Source organism: Lithobates pipiens, unplaced genomic scaffold (genome assembly GCF_037356315.1).
Source record: "Lithobates pipiens isolate NorthernLeopardFrog02 unplaced genomic scaffold, aLitPip1_a1.2 Scaffold_62, whole genome shotgun sequence".
Taxonomy (NCBI): Eukaryota; Metazoa; Chordata; class Amphibia; order Anura; family Ranidae; genus Lithobates; species Lithobates pipiens.
The window spans coordinates 1,544,316-1,572,310 of record NW_027507884.1 but is presented as its reverse complement, the minus strand read 5'-3'; the positions used below and the strand labels follow the sequence as shown (position 1 = coordinate 1,572,310).

Below are 27,995 nucleotides of genomic sequence, written 5' to 3'. Positions count from 1 at the left end.
GTCTGTTTGTTTACACCATGGTGAAATGTTGTGGGGGCTTCTCTTGCAGCTCCTGCCCAACACTCCCAAGGGTGGAGACAGAGAGTGTGGGGGCACAGAATGGCATGATTGCCATGGTAGCTGGCTCATTGCAGGTGGGTAGAACTGGAAGCCCCAGTCCTAAGGACAGGACACATGAATAACTTAACACCAGAGCAGGTAGTAGTACTGTAGAGTTAACTAGAGTGCAAGCCAAAGTCAGTAACAGCCGGAGAGCATGGGACTGAATCAGCAGATAGAACAAGTCCAAGAAGCAGGCCAAGGTCAGTAACAGCAAGGCAAATCTGTACAAAATCAGCATACAGTAAAAGTCCAGGAAGCAGGCCAAGGTCGGTAACGGCCTAGCAAAGCAGTACAGAATCAGCAGCCATGAAAAGTCCAGTAAGAAGTCCATGGTTGATAACACCAAGGCAATGCAGCACAGAATCAGCAGACAGGAAAAGTCCAGGAAGCAGGCCAAGGTCAGTTACAGCTGGGCAATGCAGTACAGAATCAGCAGGCAAAGACGACTCCGGTATTCATTACACTAGATGAGCAGAGTTGAAGCAGAAAGCAAAGGCGAAGTCCATAAGTCATACGAATCGTACATTCAAATGCAACGGATCAGGTCTCAGGACCCCCATGCTACATGAGTTCCTCACAAAAGCGAATAACAAAGCATACGCCAATAATAGACCTGTAAGCCTATGTGGATTTTGTAGATGGGTGATATAGAGCTACTCTTGCTCTTACTCTTATATTGGACATAGAATTCTTTACTCTTTTCTCCATCAGGGCCCATTCACACCATGCCATGCATTTACACAAATGTGGAACCAAATGCTGACCAACTGCATTTTGACTGGACTGGTAAAGCATCTACTGGTAGGGTCATTTTAATTATAGTTCCTCCGTTTTGGTTGCTTAAAAATGTCAGTCTTCTCAGGGAGAAACTGATATATATATATACTGTATATAGAGTGGTGGATGAAGCCAATAACAAGTTACTGGGCCAACGAGACAGCTTGTGGAGGGAGGCCGCGTACACACGCGCGGACTGTTTGCCCAACCTTGTTCGTCAAACAGTTTCGGCAAACAGTCCGCTCAAAATTTGCATGAGCGGACTTGCCCACACACGAGCGGACTGTTTCAGCGAACTGTTTGCCAAACAGTTCGCTCAACTTTTGAAATGAACGGACTCGCCCACGTAAGGAGGAGGCAAATCCGCCCATTTCGAGAGCGTGTACAGGTAGGCGGGGCCCGCGAGGGAGACGTCGCGGGCTCCGCCGCCTGGAATGGGCTTAAAGGGGAACCCCAACGCCGAAAAAAATCGGCGTGGGGGTTCCCCCAAAGTCCACACCAGACCCTTGCCCGAGCACGCTACCCGGCCGGCCAGGAAAGGGGGGCGAGCGAGCGCGCCCCCCCTCCTGAGCCGTACCAGGCCGCGTGCCCTCAACATGGGGGGTGCCTTGGGGAAGGGGGGGCCGCGCGGCCCCCCCACCCCAAAGCACCTTGTCCCCATGTTGATGAGGACAAGGGCCTCTTCCCGACAACCCTGGCCGTTGGTTGTCGGGGTCTGCGGGCGGGGGGCTTATCGGAATCCGGGAGCCCCCTTTAAGAAGGGGGCCCCCGGATACCGGCCCCCCACCCTATGTGAATGAGTATGGGGTACAATGTACCCCTACCCATTCACCTGTGAAATAAAGTACAAAAAAAAACACAACACAGGGAAAAAATATTTTATTGCACAGCTCCGGGGGTCTTCCGTCTTTGGGGGTCTTCTCGCCGGACTCCTCCGCTATCTGTGTGTAGCTCTTTTGCTAGCGGGAACAGTTTGCTCATTTCGAAAGTAGCCTACACACGGGCGGACTGTTCGCTCAAACACAGTTTCAGCGGACAGTTTTTTGGAATTTCCGAAAGACTTTGTCCGTCCAACTGTCCGCTGAAACTGTCCGCTGAAAGCCCACACACGAGCGGACTGTCCGCCCAAACACTGTTCAGCGGACAAGGTTGGGCGAACAGTCCGCCCGTGTGTACGCGGCCGGACTTTTGTCAGGAATGAGGAATATTGAGAGAACGACCACTACACAAATAACCTTTATTTGGGATTCCCCCACTGGAAGCAGAAGTAGACATAAAGTGTGGAGTTAGGGGCAATGGAATGAAGAACATCAGTAGAGGGTAGGTTCAAAGTCTATGGAAGCACTAGAGCTACTCCAAAAGGAAGTACATTTTTCAAGTGTATTGCAAGCCAAATTGGATTATTTCTGCATTTTCTGTATTGAATTAAGTTAAATTTTGCTACAAAAAGGTCAATCCCGACTGGATATTAAAGGGGTTGTAAAGGTTAAGGTTCATTTTTTTTATTTTCTACATAGGTTCCTTTAAGCTAGTGCATTGTTGGTTCACTTACCTTTTCCTTCGATTTCCCTTCTAAATGTTTTTTTTCTTTGTCTGAATATCTCACTTCCTGTTTCTTCTCAGTAAACTTCACACCATCATCCGAGCGGTGGTTAGTCAGCCAGAACAGCTTACTGAACAGCTTACTGAGGAGGAACAGGAAGTGAGAAATTCAGACAAAGAAAACAAAGAAAAAAAAAACATTTAGAAGGGAAATCGAAGGAAAAGATAAGTGAACCAACAATGCACTAGCTTAAAGGAACCTATTTAGAAAATAAAAAACTAACCTTTACAACCCCTTTAATTAGCTGGATTGGCTAAGCAAGACACAGTACTTTTGGCGCAAGTAAAGGAAGATGTGGACTCTGGTTATGGCTTAAGTTTGCCTGTGTCTGATGTTGTGGATGCTGTACCTCCTTTCCCTGGTGACTTGAAACGGATGTTCACTGTGCCTGGCGATTTGAGAGTAGCTATTGGTGTAATCTGTGCCATAAAGGTATTGTCTTTGGGTTGGAACTCGTCCTTGTAACCATCCTGTGTTCTAAGATCGGGTCTCAGCCCCCCCCCCCCCCCCCCCAGAACTGAAGAGTTAAAATTGTCCCTAGACTAGAGAGTTATTTCATTCCAGAGCTTTATACTCTTTCACATACTTTATTTCATTATTTTGTGACAACAGCTGGTTGGGGTCTTAAGGTCCTTCAAAACTTGGAATTTTTATGCAGTTTTGATGGAGAGAGGCCACCCCTCTGCTACTTTAGAAATTGGTGTCAGGATTGCATCTGTGGTAGTCTAGTGAAACGATACCTTATTCTTTGTTGGGCTGCTCGAGGCCCTCCATTGTAAGCGCTTGTACACACGGTTGGAGATTCCGACAACCAAATCCGTCTGAGTAATTCCGACGGATTCATTCCGGAAGAGGTCCGGAAGTGATGTTGCATACACACGGTCGGACTAAGTTGTCGGAAAATCCGATTGTACATAATGTGATGACGTTATTTCGTTGCGACGGGACTACGTTCAGGCTAGTAGCCAATAGCTTTGGTCTAGGAATTTGATCTGAACATGCGTGGCACTTTGTCCGTCGGAGTAGGCTACACATGATCGGAGTATGTCCGGTAGGAGCATTTTGTCGGAAAATTTTACCGGCAAGTTGGTAAAGTTGGTCCGTCGGATAATCCGACGGAAACAGCCCGATGCAGACCACACACAGTCGGAATATCCGACAAAACAGTCCGATAGGAAACATTCAGTCGGAATCTCCGACCGTGTGTACAAGGGCTTAGAGTGCAGATATGCCTTCAAGGGTCTTAAACCTAATTTTGGTTTATCTAACTGTATGTTAATGTGTTTGTATTTGGCATTGTTTAATAAAAGGCTACTACAATCCAGACCCTGGTGTTCTGTTATTTATTGGGTTCAATGAAAAAAAAAATGGGAAAGGTCCTGTTGAATTAGGTGGGCATTGACTCTACATTTGTCCTGTCTATGTGTTGATCTCAGAAACCATATCCCTCTGGTTACTATTATCAAATGAGCAACTCTTGACTTATACTTACTTATTACTTCAATATTTATTACTTTGCTCCTCTTCAACATTCTTTTGGTTTTCACTTCGCAGATATAATTCCCAGAATCCTTCATGTAAGCAGACTGGATTTCATATTGACTGGATAAACCAAATTTCTGAACATTCTGTTCATCTCTGTAGAATGCAAACAGCAGTTGTGTCTTCTGTCCTAGTGGACCGAGAATGGTCTTACATGTCAGGGTCACAGTATCATTTTCTAATACTGGATAATGACTCAACGTTATCTCTGGCCAGGTAAACAGCTCTAGAAGATGAAGCGAAAGTGAAAGGTGGGTTAACAGATAAACTTTTACCTTAAATGAGACCACTACTTTCTTCTGAATATGCTAGTTGCCCTGCTACAAGCATGCAGATCGGAAATGTCAAAGTGAAGTTAGGAAGAACTTCTAATTTGCATATTTGTTCCAGGTCAGTGGCTCGGAAAACACTATCAGCCAGACAAGTAGTATTTCCACTAGAAAAGGCTGGGGATGGAAGCTTCCATACTTTTCAAGCACATGTTGATATAGCACCCTCCTAGATATGTGCTAGTATTAAAGTGGTTGTAAACTCTTACAAAACACTTTGACCTACAGGTAAGCCTAGATTAAGGCTTACCTGTAGGTCCAGGAAATATCTCCTAAACCTACACGGTTTAGGAGATATTTGCCGAAAGACAGGCACCGCTGTCTACGGCGCATGCACCGTAGACAGCGTCGCGCAGGCGCACTGAGCGCGCCGCGGTAAACGGCGATATGCCGCGAGTGGCGGCTCCCGTGCGCATGCGTGGGAGTGACGTCATTGCGGCTTCGCCAAATGACAGCGGCGGAGCAGTGAGACCCACCGAGAAGATGGATGCGCCGGACTACAGGGGACAGCGGTGACCTTGCTGGCTCCTGTGCCAGGTAAGTGACACATAATGGACTACTATGCGATGCATAGTATTCCATTATGCTTTACCTTTGCAGGGAATGAAAGTCGAAGTAATTCCATCAGGGTTTACTTCCTCTTTAAGTAGATTTAGTTCTGGCTCACTGTAATCTCCGAGACTGAATGGTATTAGTTAGGTCTACTCAATATTTCAGGTGCTGTAGGTTTGATTGTTTCCTCTGTTTTCTGGAGAACTGTAGACCTCTCTAGAACAGGGATCTTCAAACTACGGCCCTCCAGCTGTTGCAGAACTACACATACCATGAGGCAATGTAAAACTCTGACATTCACAGATGTGACTAGGCATGATGGGAATTGTAGTTCCTGAACAACTGGAGGGCCATCGTTTGAAGACCCCTGCTCTAGAACAAAGAAGCAATGCAAATAGCAGCATGAATATTTACACAGCCCTGGCCAGGGAGAGTGGCCCTTAAGGCTGCCGGGAGTCTGTATAAATAATCTTAGACACAGAGCCTCAGGGTCTTTTCCGTCAGTAGAGGAACACAGCCTGGAGGGCTTGTTGCCCTCTGGGCAGCCCTGCCCTGTGCTTGCTGTTCGCAAGGTCTTTGGTGAGCAACTTGAGACCCTGGATGTTAAAGTTACAAAGAGCTGAATGAAGATGTTGGAAGGTGGCAACCAACTTTCCAAGGATATTTGTGAGTGTAGACAGTGAGAGAAATCTTAAAGACTTTTAGGCTGCTGCCACCCCTCTGGTGCTAGAGAGTCAGCTGTGTGTTTGTCTAAAGGGGACATCTGCAGGTGTCCTGTAGAGCTAAGTCTATCTAGTTCTGCATGATGGGATTCTGCTCTGATTGCTCAAAGAAAGAATCTTTTGTGCTTTTAACTGCTTCTACTACAAAGTCAAGTTCACAGTTTGCTTTTGCAAGGGATCTTGCTTCGGCTCTAAATAAGGAAATTTACTATCCTCATCTTGTACACAGCTCTTTTTGGAGTATCCCACTTAAATCCCCCTGCCCCCAACCATATCCAAGTTATCCCAAAAATAAAAACACCAAAAGGACACCCCCTTAGGCCAAAGAGTGTCTATGATTGTGTGGCTGACTGCGGAGCAACTACTGGGACAAGGAATCAGGGCAATTTCCTTTGAGGGCAGCGTTACATTTCTTATAACACACTGCAGCATATTGACTCTTTTCCAGCTTCACCAAAATCATAAGTCGAGGGACTTACCTTTTACAGATATAACATCTTCTCCGGTGTGCTTATAATACAGTAAATTGTGATAGACCTCTTTTTTACATTTATATCTACCGGATCTTTCCATTGTTATGTTTCTTATGTGTAACACAGATTCAGATTCCCAGTTCCTTATCCCGACATTATTCTTGTAAAATTTAGTCTCCCTTGCAGAATATCTGGGATAATGGTGACATCTCAGAGTCACACCGTCACCTTGATAAACATGGAGAGGAACCTGCAGGATCACCCAGTCTGAAAAACAAAATTATAAAAGCAAGGATAACCAAAATATTGGCCAACTTCTTTATGGCATTTTCTTTAGCCCACCAAATGCTCCCACCCCTCCCCATGTCACGTCGCGTGATGCCATATCTCATGCCAACCAAAAAAACATCAGATGTCAAGGCAGCAAATGGCAGGTCCTGGACAAAGCCTTAAGTTGACTTTGTGATGGTTGCAGTATGGTAAAGGGACAATCACTTTATCACAGGAGATTGGGACTGGACAACCTTAGAGATATACACTCACTTTATTAGGTACACCTGTTCAACTGCTTGGTAACACACATTTTCTAATCAGCCAATCACATAGCAGCAACTCAATGCATTTAGGCGTGGTGAACACAACTTGCTGAAGTTCATATCGAGCATCAGAATGTGAAAGAAAGGGGATTTAAGTGACTTTGAACGTGGCATGGTTGTTGGTGTCAGATGGGCTGGTCTGAGAATTTAAAAAAACTGCTGATCTACTGGGATTTTCACGCACAACCATCTCTAGAGTTTACAGAAAATGTTCAGAAAATATCCAGTGAGTAGCATTTGTGTGGACAAAAATGCCTTGTTGATGTCAGAGGAGGATTGGCAGACTGGTCCGAGATGGTAGAAAGGCAACAGTAACTCAAATAACCATTTGTTACAACCAAGGTATGCAGAATACCATCTCTGAACGTGCAACACATCGAACCTTGAAGCTTGGCTACAGCAACAGAAGAAAAGGCTACAATTCGCACAGGCTCACCAAAATTGGACAATAGAAGATTGAAAAAATTTTACCTGATCTGCTGAGTCCTGGTTTCAGCTGTGACATTCAGATAGTAGGGTCAGAATTTGGCATAAACAACATGAAAGCATGGATCCATCCTGTCTTGTCTCAACGATTCAGGCTGGTTGTGGTGGTGTAATGGTGTGGGGGGATATTTTCTTGGCACACTTTGGGCCCCTTAATACCAACTGAGCATCCTTTACATGCCACGGCCTACCTGAGTATTGTTGCTGACCATGTCCATCCCTTTATGACTACAGTGTCCCCATCTTCTGATGGATACTTCCAGCAGGATAATGCACCATGTCACAAAGCTTAAATCATCTCACCACTGGGTTCTTGAACATGACAATGAGGTCCCTGTACTCCAATGGTCTCCACACTCACCAGATCTCATCCAATGGCCTCCACATTCACCAGATCTCAATCTAATAGAGCACCTTTGGCATGTGGTAGAATGGGAGAGTCACATCATGGATGTGCAGCCGAAAAAATCTGCAGCAACTGCGTGATGCTATCATGTCACTATGGACCAAAACCTCTGAGGAATGTTTCCAACATCTTGATGAATCCATGCCAAGAAGAATGAAGGCAGTTCTGAAGGCAAAAGGGGGTCCAACCTGGTACTAGCAAGGTGTACCTAATAAAGTGTTTGGTAAGTGTATAAGTTGGAAGGTGATTTAGCTAGACAAGGTCCACCCAGACCTAAAACATCAGCTCATCTGATTGCAGCGTCTTCCTGTCTACATGTCTACATGCACTCCCACAATGGCTGCATGGCCTTTCTCGGAGTGAGTTTCCTAATGATGACAATGGTGGGTCATGCCTATGTAATGTATAATGTGTAAACACAACCATTGGTCCCATGCGTGCGACCGCACCACACATGTCAGAGCCAGAGCAGTAATTCTAGCACCAGATATCTTGTGTAACTCTAAACTGGTAAAATTTAAAGTTTTTTTTAAAGTGCCGCCTATGGAGATTTTTAAATACCGTAGTTTGGCTCCATTCCACCACAGTGTGCAATTTTAAAGAGTGGCACGTTGGGTACCTTTTTACTCAGCATAACACCGTCTTTTATATTTTACCAAAAATTTGATATTATATTGTGGTTGTGTGCATTCATTAACCACTTCAATACTAGGCATTTACCCCCCTTCCTGCCCAAGCCAATTTTCAGCTTTCAGCGTTGTCACTTTTTAAAGGACAATTGCGCGGTCATGCTACACTGTACCCAAACCAAATTTTTACCATTTTGTTCCCACAAATACAGATTTCTTTTGGTGGCATTTGATCATCTCTACGGTTTTTATTTTTTTCTAAACAGATAAAAAATAAAGATTTGAAAACAATAAGTTTTTCTTTGTTTCTGTTATAAACATTTTTGTCAAAAAAGTACGTTTTCCCCTTAACTGATGGGCACTGATGAAGCTGCACTGATGGGCACTGATAAGGTGGCACCAATGAGATGGCACTAATGGGCACTGACTATGGGCACTGATAGGCGGCACTGATGGGTGAGTGACTTGTATAGCGCTACCTATGCAAACTGAATCGCCTCAGGGCGCTTTTTTTCTTGCCACCAGAGTCCATCTGCGGCTTTGCGTTGCCCTTTTACCCCGTAAGGTCCTGACACGCTTACAAACACATACAACATTGACATACACATACACATATTATGGCCAATTTTTTAGACAAGGTTTACTTAACCTACCAGCATATCTTTGGAGTGACACTGATGAGGCTGCACTGATGGGCACTGATAAGGCAGCACCAATGAGGTGGCACCAATGAGATGGCACTGATGGGCATTGACTGTGGGCACTGATAGGCGGCACTGATGGGTGTCACTGATGAGGCTGCACTGACATGCATTGATAAGGCAGAACCGATGAGGTGGCACCAATGAGATGGTACTGATGGGCACTGACTATGGGCACTGATAGGTGGCAATGATGGGTGGCACTGATATGCAGCACTGATGGGCATTGATAGATGGCACTGATAAGCACTCATAGGTGGCACTGGTGGGCACTGATGGGCACTGATAGGCGACACTGATGGGCACTGAAAGGCTGCAGTGATGGTTACTTATGGGGTGCACTGATAGGCAGCACTGCTGGGCACTGAAGGCCACTGATAGGCAGCACTGCTGGGCACTGATGGGCACTGATAGGCGGCACTGATGGGCAATGATGGCTGCCACTAATAGATTGCACTGATAGGCATCAATGGTGGCATTGGCAGGCATTTTTAAAGGGCAGTGATTGCCAGCTGCCTGGGCACTGATTGGCATATCCCTTGTGGTCTAGGGTGGCATACCTGGTGGTCCTGTGTGGTGGCCATCCCTGGTGGGCCTGGACGGGCATCTGTGGGGGGGGGTGCGCTGATAAACAATCAGCACAGACCCCCCCCTTGTCAGGAGAGCCACCGATTGGCTTTCCACTGCTTGCGTCTGTAAGACGTGAGTGAGGAAAAGCCGATAAGTGGCCACCCCCTAGGGTCGTGGATTGTCCTGCTGGACGTCATATGACGCCCAGTCAGGATAACCGAACCACCGCCCGGCCATTGTTTTGCTATAGGCCTGTGCAGGAAGTGGATAAAGTGTAATTTTTCCAAAAAAATTGCGTTGTAAAAAACCACTGCACAAATACCGTGTAACATAAAAAATTGCAAAATCCACCATTTTATTCTCTATGGCCTCTGCTTAAAATATATATATATATATATATATATATATATATATATATATATATACTGTTTGGGAGTTCTAAGTAATTTTATAGCAAAAAGAAGCAAATTTTTACATGTAAACAAAAAGATGTCAGAATAGGCCTGGTCTTACTTTTGAATTGACATTAAAAAAGTTAAAGCTTATGTGAAGTGATTGGGTTTACATATTATTTAAATATTTTTTGTTCCTACCCTATAAAACTATGGATCCATTTAATCACCTTTACTGACATGCAGTGGAATGAGGTCACTTCTCCCAGTATAATCGCCTTCACACTGGTAATTCCCAATGTGTGTGGTTTCTGCACTTGTAATGACAAAGCTTTGTCCTATGTGTATCCTGTTATTATCCTTGTACCAGGAGTAGCTCATATTTACTGGACTAGCCGGCTTCACATCACAAGTCATTGTTATAGTCTCTCCTCAAGAGATCTTGTTCCAGTGTGGAGTGAAGGTCACCGCAGAACTCTTTTTTGCAAATCCTACAAGGTACAAAATGTCAGTTTAGTTGATAAAGAAATTGCTTTGAAGCTTAATAGTGGCTGTCTACATGTGAAGAACCCCTAAGTAGGCTACTAGTGTTAGGTAAATTTCATTTTTGGCCTCCCTGTAATCAAGGTAAGCAGTAATCATTTTTTAGGGTCAGTTCTAAGGTTCTGCTGGTGCAGGCTCGGCTACTTTTCACTGCGTCCCACTAGACTTCATATTCATGTCTCTTCAGCCAATCTCTGGTCAGAAGCATGAGTGACCAGCAGGGGGCTGAGGTGGTATAAATAGACGGGGACATAGAACAGCTTTCTCTTGTTCCTGGGGGAGCAAGACTCAGCCTGAGGGCTGAATTATCCCTGGGAGACTACCTTCAAAACCAAAAGAGATTTTTACAGGGTTCCAGTTCCTGTTGGTGCTTGGCGACCCAAGGCCTATCATTATTATTATTATACAGGATTTATACAGCGCCAACAGTTTATGCAGCGCTTTACAATATAAAAATGAGACAATACAGTTATAATACAAGATACAAGAATTTAAAATACAAGAGGATTAGGAGGGCCCTGCTCAGAAGAGCTTACAATCTAATAGGGTGGGGCAGGTGGTACAAAATTTTGTAACTGTGGGGAATGAGCTGATGGAAGTGGTAGAAGATTAGTTGGAGACTTGATAGGCTTTCCTGAAGAGATGAGTTTTCAGGGATCGCCTGAAGGTAGCAAGAGTAGGGGATAGCTGGACCGGTGGAGGTAGCGAGTTCCAGAGGATGGGAGAGGCTCCGGAGAAATCCTGGAGACGAGCATTGGAGGAGGAGACGAGAGAGCTTGATTGTAGTAGGTCTTGAGAAGAGCACCCTGAAAGCATGCAGAAAGCGCTACTGGGGATCACTGGCAACATGTGCAGAAGGTAACTGTTACTGCAGATGGCATATACCGGGTACAGTGAGTACCTACCGTGTGAACATTTCTTTTCGCTATTTGGGAGAGCTTACTACAGTACATCCAGAATTATACTGCTGTTGAGGAGATCCTGTTTGCAATCTAGTTACCCTTCACATTCAAGAGGATGATTTTCACTGGGAACCTTTGGCCTGGAGGGCAATTACAATCACAATCAACTAGCTCTTTCATGGCATAGTTATAGAACGTGTACTATATGTAGCACCCTCCTAGGTAGGCGCTAGGATAGTTAGATAGCTGTGTTTTTGCCATATGGTAGGCAATGTGGCTGTAATTGTGTGACAGGAAAAATAATATTCTGATCACTGTAATCAGTGAAGCTGCAATCTAATATTTAGATCTGCTCAGTGTGCTCAGCTGCTGCTAGTTCTGCCTATGGTTTCCTCTGTATTAAGGAAACAGGAGAAGTTTCTGGATAGTAGGTGTGGAGCTATGCAGATGGTAGGAGCAATATGAATACAGCCCTGGCCTGTCTCAGAGAGGTAGGCTCTGAAGGCTGGCTGGATGACTGTATTTATTTAGTGAGCACACTGAACTCTGGGTCTTGTCGCAGAGTGGAGGAGTCCAGCTGCCCCCCTAGGCAGAAGCTGCTGAAGGAGGCCTCAGGTGGGCGACCTGATAGAAGGAATACAGAGACCCGGGTGCTTTGAGGAAGCTGATAGAGGGGAGCTGTCTGCCTCAGATCTGTCTGGTATCACTGGAAGGCATTACTTGGAGACTACACTAATGATCCGACAAAATAGTATAGCTATCTTCCCCCCAGCGATCTCCCCCAAGGGATCTCCCCCACTGAGCTGTTGTGTTCTGACAGGGGGACTGCCCCCCCCCCCGCCAGAACACTCTGATTAGCGCTCTCTGCCATTGATGGAGAGTGCCGATCAGCAGCCAGTTGGCTGCTGGTTTTCCAGCATGCTCGTATGACAGAAGTCGGCCAAATGGGTGCCTTACACATGGGCCGAATATCGTAAGGTTTTTATTGAACCGGCCAATGCCAATTTGTTAAACACCTATGTAAAGTCCATCTAAATCTACTAGTCCGTATAAATATACCTTCCCCAGACAATTCCTCTGTTCAAGGGTGTCTGCATTGCTTGTCCATAGACAAAGGAGACCCTAGTACAGGAAGTCTTTTATGGCCAATCGCCCAGCATCTAAGGAATTGTTGGCTGTGGTCTAGATCAGCCTTTTTCAACCAGGGGGCCTTAGCAAAATGCATAAAAAATTACCAAAAAAGGTAGACAAGCCAGTGGGTGGATGCAGCCTTTAGTTGCACGGGTTTTCATTGTGCACCATTACAACCTTCTAGCCACCAGCGTCCTAACAACATCATAAGTTGATAATGAGAATGTTGGGTCCCTACACACCTCCTTATTTACCTTTCCTCTGCCCCTCTCCGTCAACACTGGGGTCACATTAGGTGAGTAAGGGAGAGAAACCTAAAAAAAAGAAACACTGGAATACTAGTCAGTACCAGTGGGTCAAGGTATGTTTGCATCACCTCTAATGTTGGTTGTCCTAAGCTTGTTGATGTTGCTGTATTATATAAAACTATACATATTTTTACATTTTAGAAAGGGGCGCCTCGAGATGTGCAGAATTTCAAAGGGCGTCTTGACTGAAAAACGGTTGAGAAACACCGGTCTAGATAATACTTTAACCAGTTCCGGACCGTTGCCATAACCCCGGTATCCTCTTGTTGGGTGGGGGGTCCGCTTCAAGATAAATGTGGTCTCCTTGGCGGATTCGCCGCAAGATCCCTTTTATCGGCGGCGGGAGAGGGGCCTCCCCCTCCTGCCACGCTCCGGTGCCCTCCGCCGCTTACCGGAGCCGGCGGCAGCGGCGGAGGCGATCAGATGTTGTGCCTTCCTTGGCACGGAGACGAGTGAGGGGAAGATGGCCCCCACCCGTCTCCATGACATTGCAGGGCGGAAGCGACATCAAAACGTCACAATCGCCCATAGCTCTTAAAGGGCCATTTTTTTAATTCTTTTTTTTTAATTAACATTTATTTTTTTTGCATTTTAGTGTAAATATGAGATCTGAGGTCTTTTTGACCCCCACATCTCATATTTAAGAGGTCCTGTCATGCTTTTTTCTATTACAAGGGATGTTTACATTCCTTTTAATAGGAATAAAAGTGACACAAAGTTTTTTGTTTGTTTTTTAATGTAAAAATAAAAAATAAAAGTAAAATAAATAAGAAAACTTTTTTTTAAGCACATAAGTGAGTAGCGCCCACATATGAAAATGGTGTTCAAACCACACATGTGAGGTATCGCCACGATCGGTAGAGCAAGAGCAATAATTCTCGTCCTAGACCTCCATTGTCCCTCAAAATATGCAACATGTAGAATTTTTTTTAAATGTCGCCTATGGAGATTTTTAAGGGTAGAAGTTTGTCGCCATTCCATGAGCGGGCGCAATTTTGAAGCGTGACATGTTGGGTATCAATTTACTCGGTGTAACATTATCTTTCACAATATTCAAAAAAAATTGGGCTAACTTTACTGTTGCCTTATTTTTTAATTTAAAAAAAGTGTATTTTTTCCCAAAAAAATGCACTTGTAAGATCGCTGCGCAAATACGGTGTGAAAGAAAGTATTGCAACGACCGCCATTTTATTCTCTAGTGTTTGGGGGTTCTAAGTACAGTTTTTAACCTGTAAACAATACATCTAAAAAAGAGTCTAGGTCCTTAAGTGGTTAATACAAAGCAAGATAATATAAAGGACCACGATCCAGCTGTGATTCGATCAACTAAAGAATATTTGTTTCAAAATATGACTTACAATTCATTAGGATATCTCAGGATATGATTGGGAAAAACTGAATACGGTTCTCTTACCTTCTTTTTCCACAAGAAACACTAAAAAAAAAAAAAAAAATAAAAACAGAAAAGAAAATGTTATTAATATAAAATAATATAATTATCGGTCTATAAGGAATTACATTATCAGATGAATAATGAGTCGGATGAATGACAGGATTCTCTCCCTCATTCACAGATCATGTTATGCATGGGATGAGAGGGGAGGAGGGGGCATGTCCCTGTTGGGTCTTTTTTCGCTGCAGTTCAAGGAAGACTCCGAAATATCAACTCCATCATCTCCAGAGGTTCAGCAGCAGGAAGAGGACCTCTTTTCACTGCACAAAAGATTTTTAAAGGATGCCTAGAACATTTTGGACATACTTCATGGTACATAGGTGATGTGACTGCAGCTGTAGAAGCAAGATTACTTTTTCTACTAAACTTGTGCTTTAAAGTGGTTGTAAAGGCAGAAGGTTTTTTACTTTCATAGGTAGTGCAGCTTCCCCCCCGCTCTGGGCACCCCTTATGCTCACCAAAGCCCGATCTTGATCCAGCAATGTGCACGAGAGCCGAGGCTCTCTTAGCTCTTTCACTTCTCATTGGCTTAGAGACAGCAGTGGGAGTAAATCAGCCAGTGAGAAGGCAGTGGGTGGCAGGGCTGAGCCATGCTCCGTGGGTCTTATGGACACACAGAGGAGCCTTGGGAGGGAGATTGCACGAGTGCACCATAGAAAGCAGCTTGCTATGGTGGGCACTCAGAGAGAAGAGGGACCAAAAGTGTTGGTGAGGGACCCGCAGAGAAGAGGATCGCTGCTGCTCTGTGCAAAAGCATTGAGCACAGGGCAGGTATGTATAACATGTTTTTTTTATTTAAAAATGTTTAGACTCATGTTAGGGATTGCAGAGTTTGCTGTTGACACTGACCCTGAACCCCTATTGGCATTTCCAATCAAGAAGGGTTGGCAGAATGGGACTTCAGAATGGTTGTCTGCTAGTCACACATCCAGGCGTGATAGATTGTTTTGGTGGGTCCTTCTGAATGAATGAATGAATAATTTGTATAGCGCTACAATGCAAACTGAATCGCCTCAAGGCTTCTATTCCATAGTTCTGGTAAATCTAAAGGAAATTGTACAGAGACTGTACAATCAGAGTGCAGTTTGGCTATTTTTATACAAGTACATAGGAGGCAGTGGACACTCAGCTGTCAGGCTCATGTTCATATCTTCACATAACGGAAACTCGTTCCCGCGACCATTCATTAAGCCCCTGATGAAGCCATAATGCGAAACATGTTGGGATATCATACGAATGCTTAACCTTTGTACAACTGCAATCCCTCTTACATGACCACCATAGTGGAGATATATAACGAAACTCAATGACTTGATTTGTTTGGTTTTTAATCATGTCTACATAAATTTAACTTTTTATATACTTACGGTTTCCATTATTTTCTGTAAAGCACCGTTATAATCCCCTCCCAACTCTTCCTTTACATTAATTGTAATAACATACATGATGTCTGCCAACCTGGACAACCAGTACCTGTCCACAAGTCCCAATGGCTAAGAGACCATGCCTGTCCTCAAATGGAAGGGTCCTGCGTGTGTCTTTCCACTTGCCAATTTTGCCATTGCGCTGTGTACTCGCTGCACCAGAGGACAGGGACTTGACAAGGTGCAGGAGCGCAAAACATGTCATGGCGACGGGACCATGCTCATGACCTGCCCTACTGTGCCATTTTCTCTACCTGCCTATTGTGCGTCCAGGTTGGCAGACTTCATGTAAGTTACAATTGATGTGTTCAAGAAACAATTTTTAGGGGGCGTGGCCGGCAGCCGAGGAGAATGGCCGCGTTGTAAGGGAGCTCCGTCCACCGCAAGTTACCGGAGCTTATAACAACGTACCTGGGCGGTAGATCTCGGCGGTTTTTCCCTCAACTAGGTCGGGCAGCAGTGGAGATTATGTCCCGCCGCAGGAAGGAAGCAAAACGGCTGCATAAAATGACGGATTTCTACCGCCAGCCTCGCAGCATGCAGGCCCAAGATGGCGCTGGTAAGGGACACGTCCGGGAGCCTGGCGGGCACTCAGAGAGACATTCCCCTGGTATCGACCGTGCGTCTTCCCGGTCAGGTTCCTCCCCAGAGAACAAGCTTCTGTCCCCCACAGCATCCTCCACCTCTAGTCCTGTGAAGGCTAAGCAGCCACATCTTCAAGGGGGAGAGGAGGCAGACCTTAGTAGTGCATCTCTAAATGATACCAGAGAGCTCCAGGACTCCATCTTGGATTTCCCCACTAGCAACCAGCCAGTGATTGATTCCACCCTAAAGGACATGCTGGTGTCCCTTCGTAGCACGTTGCATGCTGATATAATGTCACTTGCCAACAACTTCAAAGAAGAAGTCAAAGCAGTAAGAGACAGAGTTTCTCACATAGAACATAAAATGTCCGAGTTTGCAGGCACCATAAATGAAGTCATTGACGCGCATAATGAAAAAGATGATGAGGTATCCTTCATGAAAGAAAAATTAGCTGACCTTGAAGACCGCTCGAGGAGAAATAATATAAAAATCAGAGGAATTCCAGAATCGGTCAAAAATCCTGACTTACAAGTTTACTTCCAGAAAATCATGCAGGATGCTTTGCCGGACGCTTCGGAAACCGATCTAGCTATTGACCGGATCCACAGATTGCCTAAACCTAGGCACATCCCTGAACATCTGCCGAGAGACACTATTGTGCGGATCCATTTTTTCCAAACCAAAGAGAAGTTCCTTCTCCAGATGAGGAATTCGGAAACAATACCTGAGTCAGCCCATAACTTGTCCTTTTTTCCCGATTTTTCGGCGTTCACGATGCAGAGGAGAAGGAGCATGGTGACCATTACGAAGCCTCTGAGGAATCACCACATCCCATATAAATGGGCCTATCCAGCCAAGCTTCTAGTTTCTAAAGAAGGGAGAACAATCCCCATCAAGTCAGTGGAAGAAGGAATTCGCCTTCTGCGCGACTGGAACATTCTTGCTGGAGAAGAAAATGCGCACTCTTCCGATTCATCTCCGCCTCAAGGTTCCCATTCCTGGCCGAGACCCATTTCAGATTGACTGCCCAGGTAATCAGTATTTTGTATTCTCATAGAGCTCCGGGACATGGTGGAACATGCTTTGCTCTCTTGAAGCCCTCCATAGTTTAAGGGTCAAATCCCTACAGATTCTATTGAATCGCCTGTTTTTACGAGTTTTCTTCTTTTTTTTTTTTGTGTTTTGTTTTTTGTTTCCTGTTTTTTTTTTTTGATTTTCTTTTGCAGCGCATTACCACGTGCACATTATTGATCCCCTCTGGATAAAGCATCGATAGAAGACGGATAAGACACTCACACGGGTCTATTGGTCATAACTGGTGGAACCCAATTGGATCGGTAGACTGTTTCTTTTTTTCTTTTTTTTCTTTTTTCTTGTTGACTTTTTATTTTGTTTCTGTTTGACACCTCATTGGTATTTCCCTGCCCACGGTTACTACGGTGTAAATTGTTTGGTCTCGTTTTTCTAGTCACAAAGCTGTTCAAGTGGTCAGTATTTTATTCTAGTGTCTGGTAAAATGGGTTTTAAAATTACCTCTTTTAATGTTAGAGGGCTGAATAGCCCACAAAAACGTGGTCTTCTTTTTAGAGAAGCGAAAAAATTGCAGAGTGACATATTATGTCTACAAGAAACTCATCTTTGTGCTTCTAAACACCCTCAACTTCGGAATAGCCATTTCCCTACTGTTTATTACTCAAACGCACAGAAGAAGCATAGGGGAGTGGCTGTTCTGTTTGGGAAATCGATTTCATTTAATTGCACTCATGTTGAAAACGATCAAGCAGGTAGATTTATTATTTTGGTAGGGGAAATCAATAGCACTGTATACACCTTTGTAAATCTTTACTTGCCTAATACTAAGCAACTTTCCTTCTTGCAGAAGTTGTGGAAGAGGGTCGTTGCGGTGCGCAAGGGTTACCTGGTAGTCTGTGGCGATTTTAATGCCATACCTAATCAAGCTTTAGATGTTTCACCGAGTCCTAGGGTATGCAGGGACAGGGTCACCCTTGCGCGCTTCATGTCCTCTGAAAATTTGTTTGACGTGTGGAGATGTCAGCACTCCACAGAACGTGATTATTCATACTATTCGAAAGTGCACAACTCCTACTCGAGAATAGATGTCTTTCTAACTGATAAATTCCTGCTTCAAAAAATTAGTTCCTCAGTTATTCACAACATATCATGGTCAGACCATGCACCAATTTCCATTGTGGTGGAGGGGTGGCGCACAGAAACCAGGGCCAACCGATGGAAAAACGACACTTTTCTTTTTTCAAATCCGAAATTTAGTAAAGAAGTTGCCTCTGAATTGAAAGGTTTTTTTGAGATTAATGCCCGCTCTGTGTCAGACCCCTTCATCCTTTGGAACTCCCATAAAGCTTTTGTATGAGGCATTCTCATTAAAATGAGTAGCTTGGCTAGAAAACAGTCTATGTTGAAGACTCAAACGCTTCTCTCCCAAATAGATCAGTTAGAGTCAGCGAATAAAAAGTTACCAGACCCTGCCACGAGCTCTAAGCTTGACAATCTACGTCACGAACTGCGTTTACTACTGATTTCACAACAAGAGCGAGCATTTAAAAAGTGTAAAGCTCGCCTTTACTACCAGGGGAATCGTGCGGGAAAACTTTTAGCCAGACAAATAAAAGAAAGATCTGTCCAACAGAGGATTCCCTTTGTTTATCACCCAATTACGGGCTCTAAATTGTCCAACCCTAGAGATATTGCTAATGCTTTCCGGGATTACTACAGTACCCTTTACAATTTAAAAGATGACTCAAATATTCCACAACCGTCCGCAGATGTGATACGCTCGTTTTTGGATAAAATCTCCCTTCCCAGGATCTCCCAGGACCAATTAGACACCCTAAATGTTCCTATTTCTTTAAGTGAACTGTCTAAAACAATATTAGCTATGCCGTTGAATAAATCACCAGGTCCAGACGGTTTCTCGGTGGAATATTACCGAGCATTCTACCCAATTATAGGTCAATACCTTCTTGAAACCTTTAATAAGGCCACAGCAAACTCTTCTTTTCCAACGGAAATGCTAGCTGCTACCATAGTTACCCTTCCAAAGCCAGGCAAACCTCCAGATAGACCGCAGAACTTCAGGCCCATCTCGTTACTAAATGTGGACCTGAAGGTCTTTGCAAAAATTTTGGCTAACAGATTGTCGAAAGTTATGTCCTCCTTGGTCGGCAACGACCAAGTGGGATTTATACCGGGGCGTCAGGCACCTGATGCAACTAGGAGGATTATAAATCTGATTCACGCGGCAGAAGCATGTGGGGAGCCTTCTCTGCTTCTCACGTTAGACGCAGAGAAGGCTTTCGATAGGGTCCATTGGGGATACCTGGAGCAGGTGCTTGCCAAATTCGGTCTCTTGGGGACCATTAATTCAGCTATCTCAGCTCTCTATTCCAATCCCTCAGCTATGGTGTTTACTGACGGTATGTTCTCTGATTCATTCCACATCACCAATGGCACTCGTCAGGGGTGCCCGATGTCACCCCTGATCTTTGCCCTCCTCATGGAACCTCTGGCGGAAACGATCCGCACACATCCTTGCATCTCCGGCATTTCGACGCCTAAACATTCACACTCCATTACACTATTTGCAGATGATGTTATTTTAACCTTAACGGACCCTGTCTCCTCCTTGCAAGCAGTGCACGACACCCTTGGAGAATTCAATAAAATCTCATACTACAAGGTGAATTCATCCAAATCCAACATTTTAGCAATTAAAGTTAGTGACAGCACCAGATCGCTATTAGCCTCCCGATTTCCCTACCCTTGGTCTGACAAACCCATCCAATATTTAGGAATCCTTCTGGCCTCTCCAAGCGCTAATATTTTCAAACTCAATTTCTTACCCCTCCTATCCTCGCTACAACAAGAACTCAGCAGAATGGCGAAGTTTTATTTGTCTTGGATGGGCAGATTGGCAGCTTACAAAATGTTAATTCTCCCAAAGTTGTTATACCATTTTAGGGCCCTTCCTGTTCATATCCCCATGTCATTTTTTAAATCTGCCCAAGCACAGTTAAATAGGTTTGTGTGGGGGGACAAAAAACCCAGATGTTCACATTTATACTTACTTAGAAAGAAGGACATAGGGGGCATGGGTCTTCCTATTCTTAAAGACTATTATGTTGCATGCTTGTTGGACCAAATGAAATATTGGATAAATCCTCCAGTGGAGAAGCAGTGGGCTCTGATTGAGGGCTCATGGCTTTTGCCTGGGACGCCACTTTCCACCTTACTAGCCGCGACCTATGTCAATCAGACATCTATATCAGAATTTCCTGTCATACAGCTGGTACTCAATACTTGGAGATACTTCTTGAATAATGTCGAAGTGTCACGTCACTCTATTAACATTGACATTCCGCTTACCTCTATCAGTACTTGCATTCAAGACCTGAACTTGGATATTTGGGTAGAGAAGGGTATTTTAACGGTTTCAAACATAGTGGAGAACGGGAGACTCATCTCATTTGCATCGATTGTGGATAAATTTGGTGTTCCTAGTTCGGAATACTTTACTTATTTAAGAATTCGGTCCTTTTTTTCTCAATCTAGGGGTACTTGTGTGACAATCCCTCAACAGGCATGGGCGTTCTGGTGGGACAACTCGAAAACCAAAGGGGGAATTTCGCTCTTTTACAGTCTTCTTCAAAGCAAAAATGTATTTAAGAAGCTTTCCCCCCTGCACAAATGGGAGACTGAATTGAATAATCGGTTCTCAGATATGCAATGGGGAAAGGCCATCAGAAACAACAGTAGATTTATCAGATCAGTAACACAATGGGAAGTTTCCCAAAAAATGTTACTTAGGTGGTACTATACGCCCTTTATAACAGCAAAGTTCACTCAAAGTAGTTCCAATGCATGCTGGAGAGGTTGTGGAAGAGTTGGAACACTTCTTCACATGTTATGGGAATGCCCTCACCTCAGGAGCTTCTGGCGAGGAGTATTTGCCCTGCTTGCTAGAGTTACTGGCATTCTTAGAACAGGTTCACCTGAAATGGCTATCTTGAATTTAGACGTAGATCAGTACCCGCCCCAATTTAGAATGCTAGTGGTTCAGTTACTGTCCACAGCCAGACTTATGGTGGTTAAACATTGGAAATCCTCTTGCTCCCCAAACATAGGGGAGTTGGTCAGAAGAGTCGATGAGACTTTCAAATATGAGCAAATTTTGGCCAACTTGGAAAGTAGATACTCCCGTTTCGCTGCACAGTGGGCCCCTTGGTCTGAATTCAGGAAAATATTCTAAACTGTTTTTCATACCTTAGGTTCTTATTCTGGTACGGTATATTGGACATCACCGTCAAATGTTTGTGTTCGTTTACTTTGTTTTTTTTTATGCAAATGTATTTTATAGGTAAAATGTGAGGCTTGCAAACCCTCTGGATCTCAGTGGGTTGACCTGTGTTATCGTTCTAAATAGTTGGAGACTATAAGATGTAAAGGATTTCCTTATGTCTGCTGGCTGTTTGTAAGTTTCTTCTTTGTACCATGCAAGCCTTTTAATAAAAATTAATATTATAAAAGAAACAATTTTTAACTATGGAACTTTTAGAGGCTGTTATCTACATGTAATAATATGAGAGACTTTTTGTTTTCTCTTATATCCACATCGGAAAATACAAGGGCTTTATGGAATTTTCTGTTGCAGCTCTCAATTGATTTTCCATGGCACAAGTAGCTCATGGGACATTTTGGCGTGGTGCAAGTTGCACATTTTTTCCTGAGCGTTTTGCTGCATTTGATCACCACGTCCAGGCCAGAAATCATTGACCTGGGCCTGGGGACTGGTCGGTTCTGAAGCAAATCCGATCGCCCGACGTATAGCTACGACGCTACACCCAGCCATGCCGACGCGCCACAGTATAACTGCTGCGGCTGGTCTGGAACTAGTTCATTTTAGGTATATAAAGGTGGCCTTACACCCAGCCTTTTTCAACCAGGGTACCTTGAGGTTTCCTCAGGGGCAGGGGCGGACTGACCATTGGGCCACTCGGGCACTGGCCGAGGGCCCTGAGCCACTAGGGGGCCCCATCAGGGTTGCCAGCCTCAGTAAAACAAGGGACAGTATATAAAAACCTGTGTTTTTTTTACATCTGTCTCTAAAATGTCCCTTACCGACATGCTTTTGGTCTAAAAATCCCAAGATTATAGCTGTCCCACCTCTCCAGTACCTTCTCAGCCAATAGAAACATGTCTTTGTATACTGTGTGGCCCCATAATCTCGGATTGCCTGGAGGCCCCATAATCTCCTATTGCCCGGGGGCCCCATGAGTTGTCAGTCCACCCCTGCTCAGGGGTGCCTTAGCAAAGTGCAGAAAAATTGACTACAGATTGTATACAACCAGAAGATGGATAAAGCCTGCCCTTTTAGTTACACAAAGCCACCGGTTTTTATTCTGCGCCATTTCAACCTTTCAGCCATCGGTGACCTAACCACCAGTGATGTCATCAGCATTAATAAGAAGGGTGTTGATTGCCTGCACAGCATCCTTGTTGCCCCCCCCGTCAACACTGGGTTCACACTGTGTGATGGAAAGAAACTGAGGGAGAGGAGAAACACTGGAATACTAGTCGGTACTAGTGTGAAAAAAGGACATTTTCTTTAAAAAATAAATCACCTCTAATGATGGGTGTCCTACGTATGTCAAATAGTTTTTTATATTTTACAGTGGGGTGCCTTGAGACTTTCCATAATTTTAACTTGACTGAAAAAAACATTGAGAAATCAGGGTGTGTGTGCAAATGAGGTCAGCCGGTAAACTCCTTCCTGTGTCTTTCTGGTTTCTCCATCTCAAATATAGAGCAGGAAGTCTCTGAAGCTTTCTAAGAAATAGGGCTAAGGTAAGGCCTTGTTCTAAAAATCAAAGAAAACTTTTATTTTTCTGCAACCGAGGTACATTAATGGCATATTAGTACATAGGGGAGCTGGAAACTAGGAAAACAAAAAAGTTAACTTATGTTTTAAACTAACCATACACTAATAGAAAAGTTTTTTATTCATTTTTAGATTGTTCGTTCAATTTTCTAGTTGTTAAGGAGGAAAAATCAGCATTTGTTTTTCACTGTATAAGCAAGAAAATTGGTGGAAAAATGTGCTTGTTTCTTATTTGATCAAAGGAAATGCTATTAATTCTCAGTTGGGAAAAAAAGTTTACATTGTGTTCACATACGATTGTAACGATTCAAACTTAAACATTAACCGCTTAGCGACCGGCATGGCGGCCGCTCTGCGCCAGATCATGTACCTGGTACGTGATCTGAAAGTTCCGGGTCTGGAGAACATGTGCGTGCTGCCGGCGATGCACTCCCACTGTGAGTGGAGATAACGGAAGCCAATCAGCGGGTCCGGCGGACACGGTGTCCGCCGGGTCCCACTGATTCGTGAGAATCGTGAGATATTCGTGAGAAAGACAGAACAGCGGTCTGCCTACGTAAACAGGGCAGACCGCCATTCTGTGAGAGGGGAATGGGCTGGTCCTGAGTTCCGGGTCTGGAGCACACGTGCGCGCTGCCGGCGATGCACTCCCGCTGTGAGTGGAGACAACAGAAGCCAATCAGCGGGTCCGGCGGACACGGTGTCCGCCGGGTCTCACTGATTCGTGAGAATCGTGAGATATTCGTGAGAAAGACAGAACAGCGGTCTGCCTATGTAAACAGGGCAGACCGCCGTTCTCTGAGAGGGAAATGTGCTGATCCTGAGTTCCCGCTAAACAGGAACACGGATCTTTACATTCCCCCCAGTCAAAGCACCCCCCCCCCACAGTTAGCAATTGCTCCTAGGAGACACATTTAACCCTTTGATCGCCTGTGATGTTAACCCCTTCCCAGCCAGTGTCATTAGGACAGTGACAGTGCATATTTTTTTTAGCACTGATCACTGTATTGGTGTCACTGCTCCCCAAAAATTGTCAGTTAAGTGTCCAATTTGTCTGCCACAATATCGCAGTCCTGCTATAATAAATAAATAAATAAATAAAAATATACCATAGTGTAGACGCTGTAACTTTTGCAAAAACCAATTAGCATTCACTTATTGTGATTTTTTTGTTTTGCCAAAAATATGTAGCTGAATACATATTGGCCTAAATTGATGAAAAAATTTGATTTTCATTTTTTTTTTATTGGGAATGTTTTATAGCAGATAGTAAAAAAAAATATATATATATATTTTTTAAATTGTCATAAATTTTTGTATATAGCTTAAAAAATTAAAAACCGCAGCGGTGATCAAATACCACCAAAAGAAAGCTCTATTTGTGAGGGAAAAAAAGACATCAATTTTATTTTGGTACAGCATCACACACCTGCGCAATTGTCAGTTAAAATAATGCAGTTATTTATGTAGTAGTAATGTAGTTATCACAAAAAATGGCCTGGTCATGAAGGAGGGTAAACCTTCCAGAGCTGAAGTGGTTAAAGTGATATACATTGGCATGCCAAGCAAAACACATTTTTAAGGGCTTTTGAAATTCATTGATTCCATGATGGCATCATCAGACGCTGTAATGATTTTTCAGAATTTCGTATGAACGTTTCATCAGAAATGTAACCAAATATGGCTAGCTTTAGTAGTGTAGATTCTTTGCCTTAAAGTGGTTGTAAACCCTTACAACACACTTTGACCTACGGGTAAGCCTAGATTAAGGCTTACCTGTAGGTCCAAGAAATATCTCCTAAACCTATACAGTTTAGGAGATATTTGCCCGAAGACAGGCACCGCTGTCTACGGCGCATGCGCTGTAGACAGCGGGGCGCAGGCACACTGATCGCAGCATCTTTAATGACGGAGATGCCGCACGTGTCGGCTCCCGTGCGCATGCGTGGGAGTGACTTCATCGTGGCTTCGCCGAATGACAGCAGCGGAGCTGCGAGACCCCACCGTGAAGATGGATGCGCCGGACTACAGGGGACAGCGGGGACTTCGCTGGCTCCTGTGTCAGGTAAGTGACACATAATGGGGTAGTATGCGATGCATAGTAGTCCATTATGCTTTGCCTTTGCAGGGAATGAAAGAGGAAGTAAACCCATCAGGGTTTACTTCCTCTTTGAGAGCGTCAGCACTGAAATTAACCACGTATTCTTAACACAGTGTTCCTGAGGCTGTAAAAACACCAGAGTGTCTCCCCAGCCAAAAAATAAGCAGGCGGTATTTTGTAGTTCTGCAAAAAAGTCACAGTTTAAAGTTGTTTGTATTTGGGTTATAGAGTAATTGTGTGCTAAGTATGATTCCATAAAAAATTGTGATGGTCGTTGTTATTACTACTTTTTTTTCTAATTACTACTAGATTACTTCATTTATCACTTGCTTATTGTGGAAGAGTTGAAAGCATTTCAAAGACTGGGGAGCTACTGAGGACAGAATAGTTAGATGGAAACACTGATCCCTTTCCTCCCTGATAACTTCTATCTGTCATGGTGTGGAGTCAGGCTTGAAGGCCAGTAGCCTATAGCAATAGAGAGGCTCCCACTTAGCAGTAGAGAGGCTCCCACTAACCAGCTGGATGAGTACAGAAGCAGGTTACCCTGGTGGATTAAACTTGGTCACCTGAGGAGCCTAAGTACTGACCAGTGTTCACCAGAGCACCTGATGGTGGAGATGGGTTTTGCTGACTGTTTACCAGGTCACTGTCCTCAGGTCAGCCCCACCAGGAGGTGAGCAAGCCAGGATCCAGTAGCAGATAAAGCAGCTAGGGATAAGCAGAAGCTTAGTCAACAAACAAGTCAAAGGTCAGTTATGATTGGCTGCAGGTTGGGATCAAGCATAAGCGTAAAGGAGGAATAAGCCAAAGGTTTGTAATGAATGGTTGCAGGTTGGGTTCAAGCAGAAGCATAGTTGAGGAACAAGCCAAAGGTTGGTAATGAGTGGTTGCAGGTTGGGATCAAGCAGAAGCACAGTCGAACAACAAGCTGGTAGCAGATATAGCAGGTAGGGATAAGCAGAGGCATAGTCAGTAAACAAGCCAGTGACGAGTGGCTGCAGGTTGGGATCAAGCGGAAGTGTAGTCAAAGAACAAGCCAAAGGTTAGTATTGAGTGGTTGCAGGATGGGATCAAGCAGAAGCATAGTCAAGGAACAAGCCAAAGGCTGGCAATGAGTGGTTGCAGGTTGGGATTAAGCAGAAGCATAGTCAAGCAACAAGCCGGTAGCAGATACAGTGGGTAGAGATAAGCAGAGTGGTTGCAGGATGGGATCAAGCAGAAGCATAGTCAAGGAACAAGCCAAATGTTGGCAATGAGTGGTCACAGGTTGGGATCAAGCAGAAGCATAGTCTGGCAACAAGCCGGTAGCAGATATAGCAGGTAGGGATAAGCAGAAGTGTAGTCAGTAAACAAGCCAAAGGTCAGTAACGAGTGGTTGCAGGATGGGATCAAGGAGAAGTGTAGTCTAGGAATAAGCCAAAGGTTGGTAACGAGTGGTTGCAGAATGGGATCAAACAGAAGCATAGTCAAGGAATAAGCCAAATGTCCATAACAAGTGGCTGGAGGTTGGGGTCAAGCAGAAGCCTAGTTGAGGACCAAGCCAAAGGTTGGCAAAGAGTGGTCGCAGGTTGGGATCAAGCAGAAGCATAGTCAAGCAACAAGCAGGTAGCAGATATAGCAGGTAGAGATAAGCAGAACTGTAGTCAGTAAACAAGCCAAAGGTCAGTAACGAGTGGTTGCATGATGGGATCAAGGAGAAGTGTAATCTAGGAACAAGCCAAAGGTTGGTAACGAGTGGTTGCAGGATGGGATCAAGCAGAAGCATAGTTAAGGAATAAGCCAAATGTCCATAACAAGTGGCTGGAGGTTGGGGTCAAGCAGAAGCCTAGTTGAGGACCAAGCCAAAGGTTGGCAATGAGTGGTAGCGAAGATTCAGACAGCAGCGGGAGTGTCAAACATGAGATATTGGCTGAAGAGGGCGCAATAATCTTGCAAAAAGGAAGGGAAAAGGCTTGGCTAAAATAGAAAGTTCATGGGAGGAGCAAAGGGTTCAAAATTCAAGAGAAACAGGGTTCAAGGCAGAATCATTCAAGGAATTGTCCATGAAGCTGTCCAGACCCAGTCCCTGACACTATCCACAGTTCTGGTCCTTAGTAACCTACTGTCCATGTTGACAAGCTCTCCTGCTACCCATCCTTGGTTCAGCCATACTTTATGCCAAGATCAATGACACTAGGGAGGCTGACGGTGGGGCCCCTTCACCATTTTCTATGTAGCCCTATGATCTGTAGTTACTCTCCTCCATCCAATACAATTGCATTAGATACACTTGACCTGAATCATCTTGACCTGGGCTTCCTTTAATGGTCCAAGTCCAGCCAAAACATTCTTTTGTTTTTGGTTAAAGTTGGAAAAGTTTACATATCTGTTTCTCTGTTGTGGGAACGTCATTTACTTGTTGTGACCACACAGAAAGTAAAACCTTCTTAGTAAAAACACAGATAATTATCTAAATATAACCTTCTCACACTTCCTCATACTACAGTATATGAAAAAGAAAGTTACTGTGAGAATTTCCCTTGTTCCCGTCTAGGCGACCCTACAGGAAGTGAGGCAAATCTGTCCGATGACTATAGAAACAGGGATATTAACCCAAGAGAGGAGCTAACCCTTCTCCACTCTCTCCAAAACTATAAAAGCTGCAATTATTACAAGATAAATGTCTTACAAGAAAGGAAATATAACATTTTACTTACAGACCAAGAGCACAGTTAATTCGGGATGCATGATGACTGGCAAATGTCTAGAAAGA

General features: G+C 44.2%; 1 protein-coding gene across 1 annotated transcript; it reads right to left on the bottom strand.

The window, feature by feature from the left end:
* Positions 1 to 10: 10 nt before the first annotated feature.
* Positions 11 to 27,976, bottom strand: LOC143958851 (high affinity immunoglobulin gamma Fc receptor I-like). The gene is made up of 6 exons (XM_077467833.1): positions 27,940 to 27,976; positions 14,179 to 14,199; positions 10,111 to 10,371; positions 6,107 to 6,367; positions 3,975 to 4,250; positions 11 to 159 (listed from the first exon to the last, which is right to left on the bottom strand). The coding sequence occupies exons 3-6, from the start codon at positions 10,295 to 10,297 to the stop codon at positions 11 to 13; spliced, it is 873 nt and encodes a 290-aa protein (XP_077323959.1). The 5' UTR covers positions 10,298 to 10,371; positions 14,179 to 14,199; positions 27,940 to 27,976.
* Between the last annotated feature and the right edge of the window lie 19 nt (positions 27,977 to 27,995).

Excerpts from the sequence above, each read along its gene's own strand:
- LOC143958851 (XM_077467833.1), bottom strand. The coding sequence starts at position 10,297 with ATGACTTGTGATGTGAAGCCGGCTAGTCCAGTAAATATGAGCTACTCC. Across the intron at positions 6,368-10,110 it reads TCCACTGCATGTCAGTAAAG|ACTGGGTGATCCTGCAGGTT; the intron begins GTGATTAAATGG and ends TTTGTTTTTCAG. Across the intron at positions 160-3,974 it reads AATAAATATTGAAGTAATAA|GACTGGGGCTTCCAGTTCTA; the intron begins GTAAGTATAAGT and ends TCCTGTCCTTAG.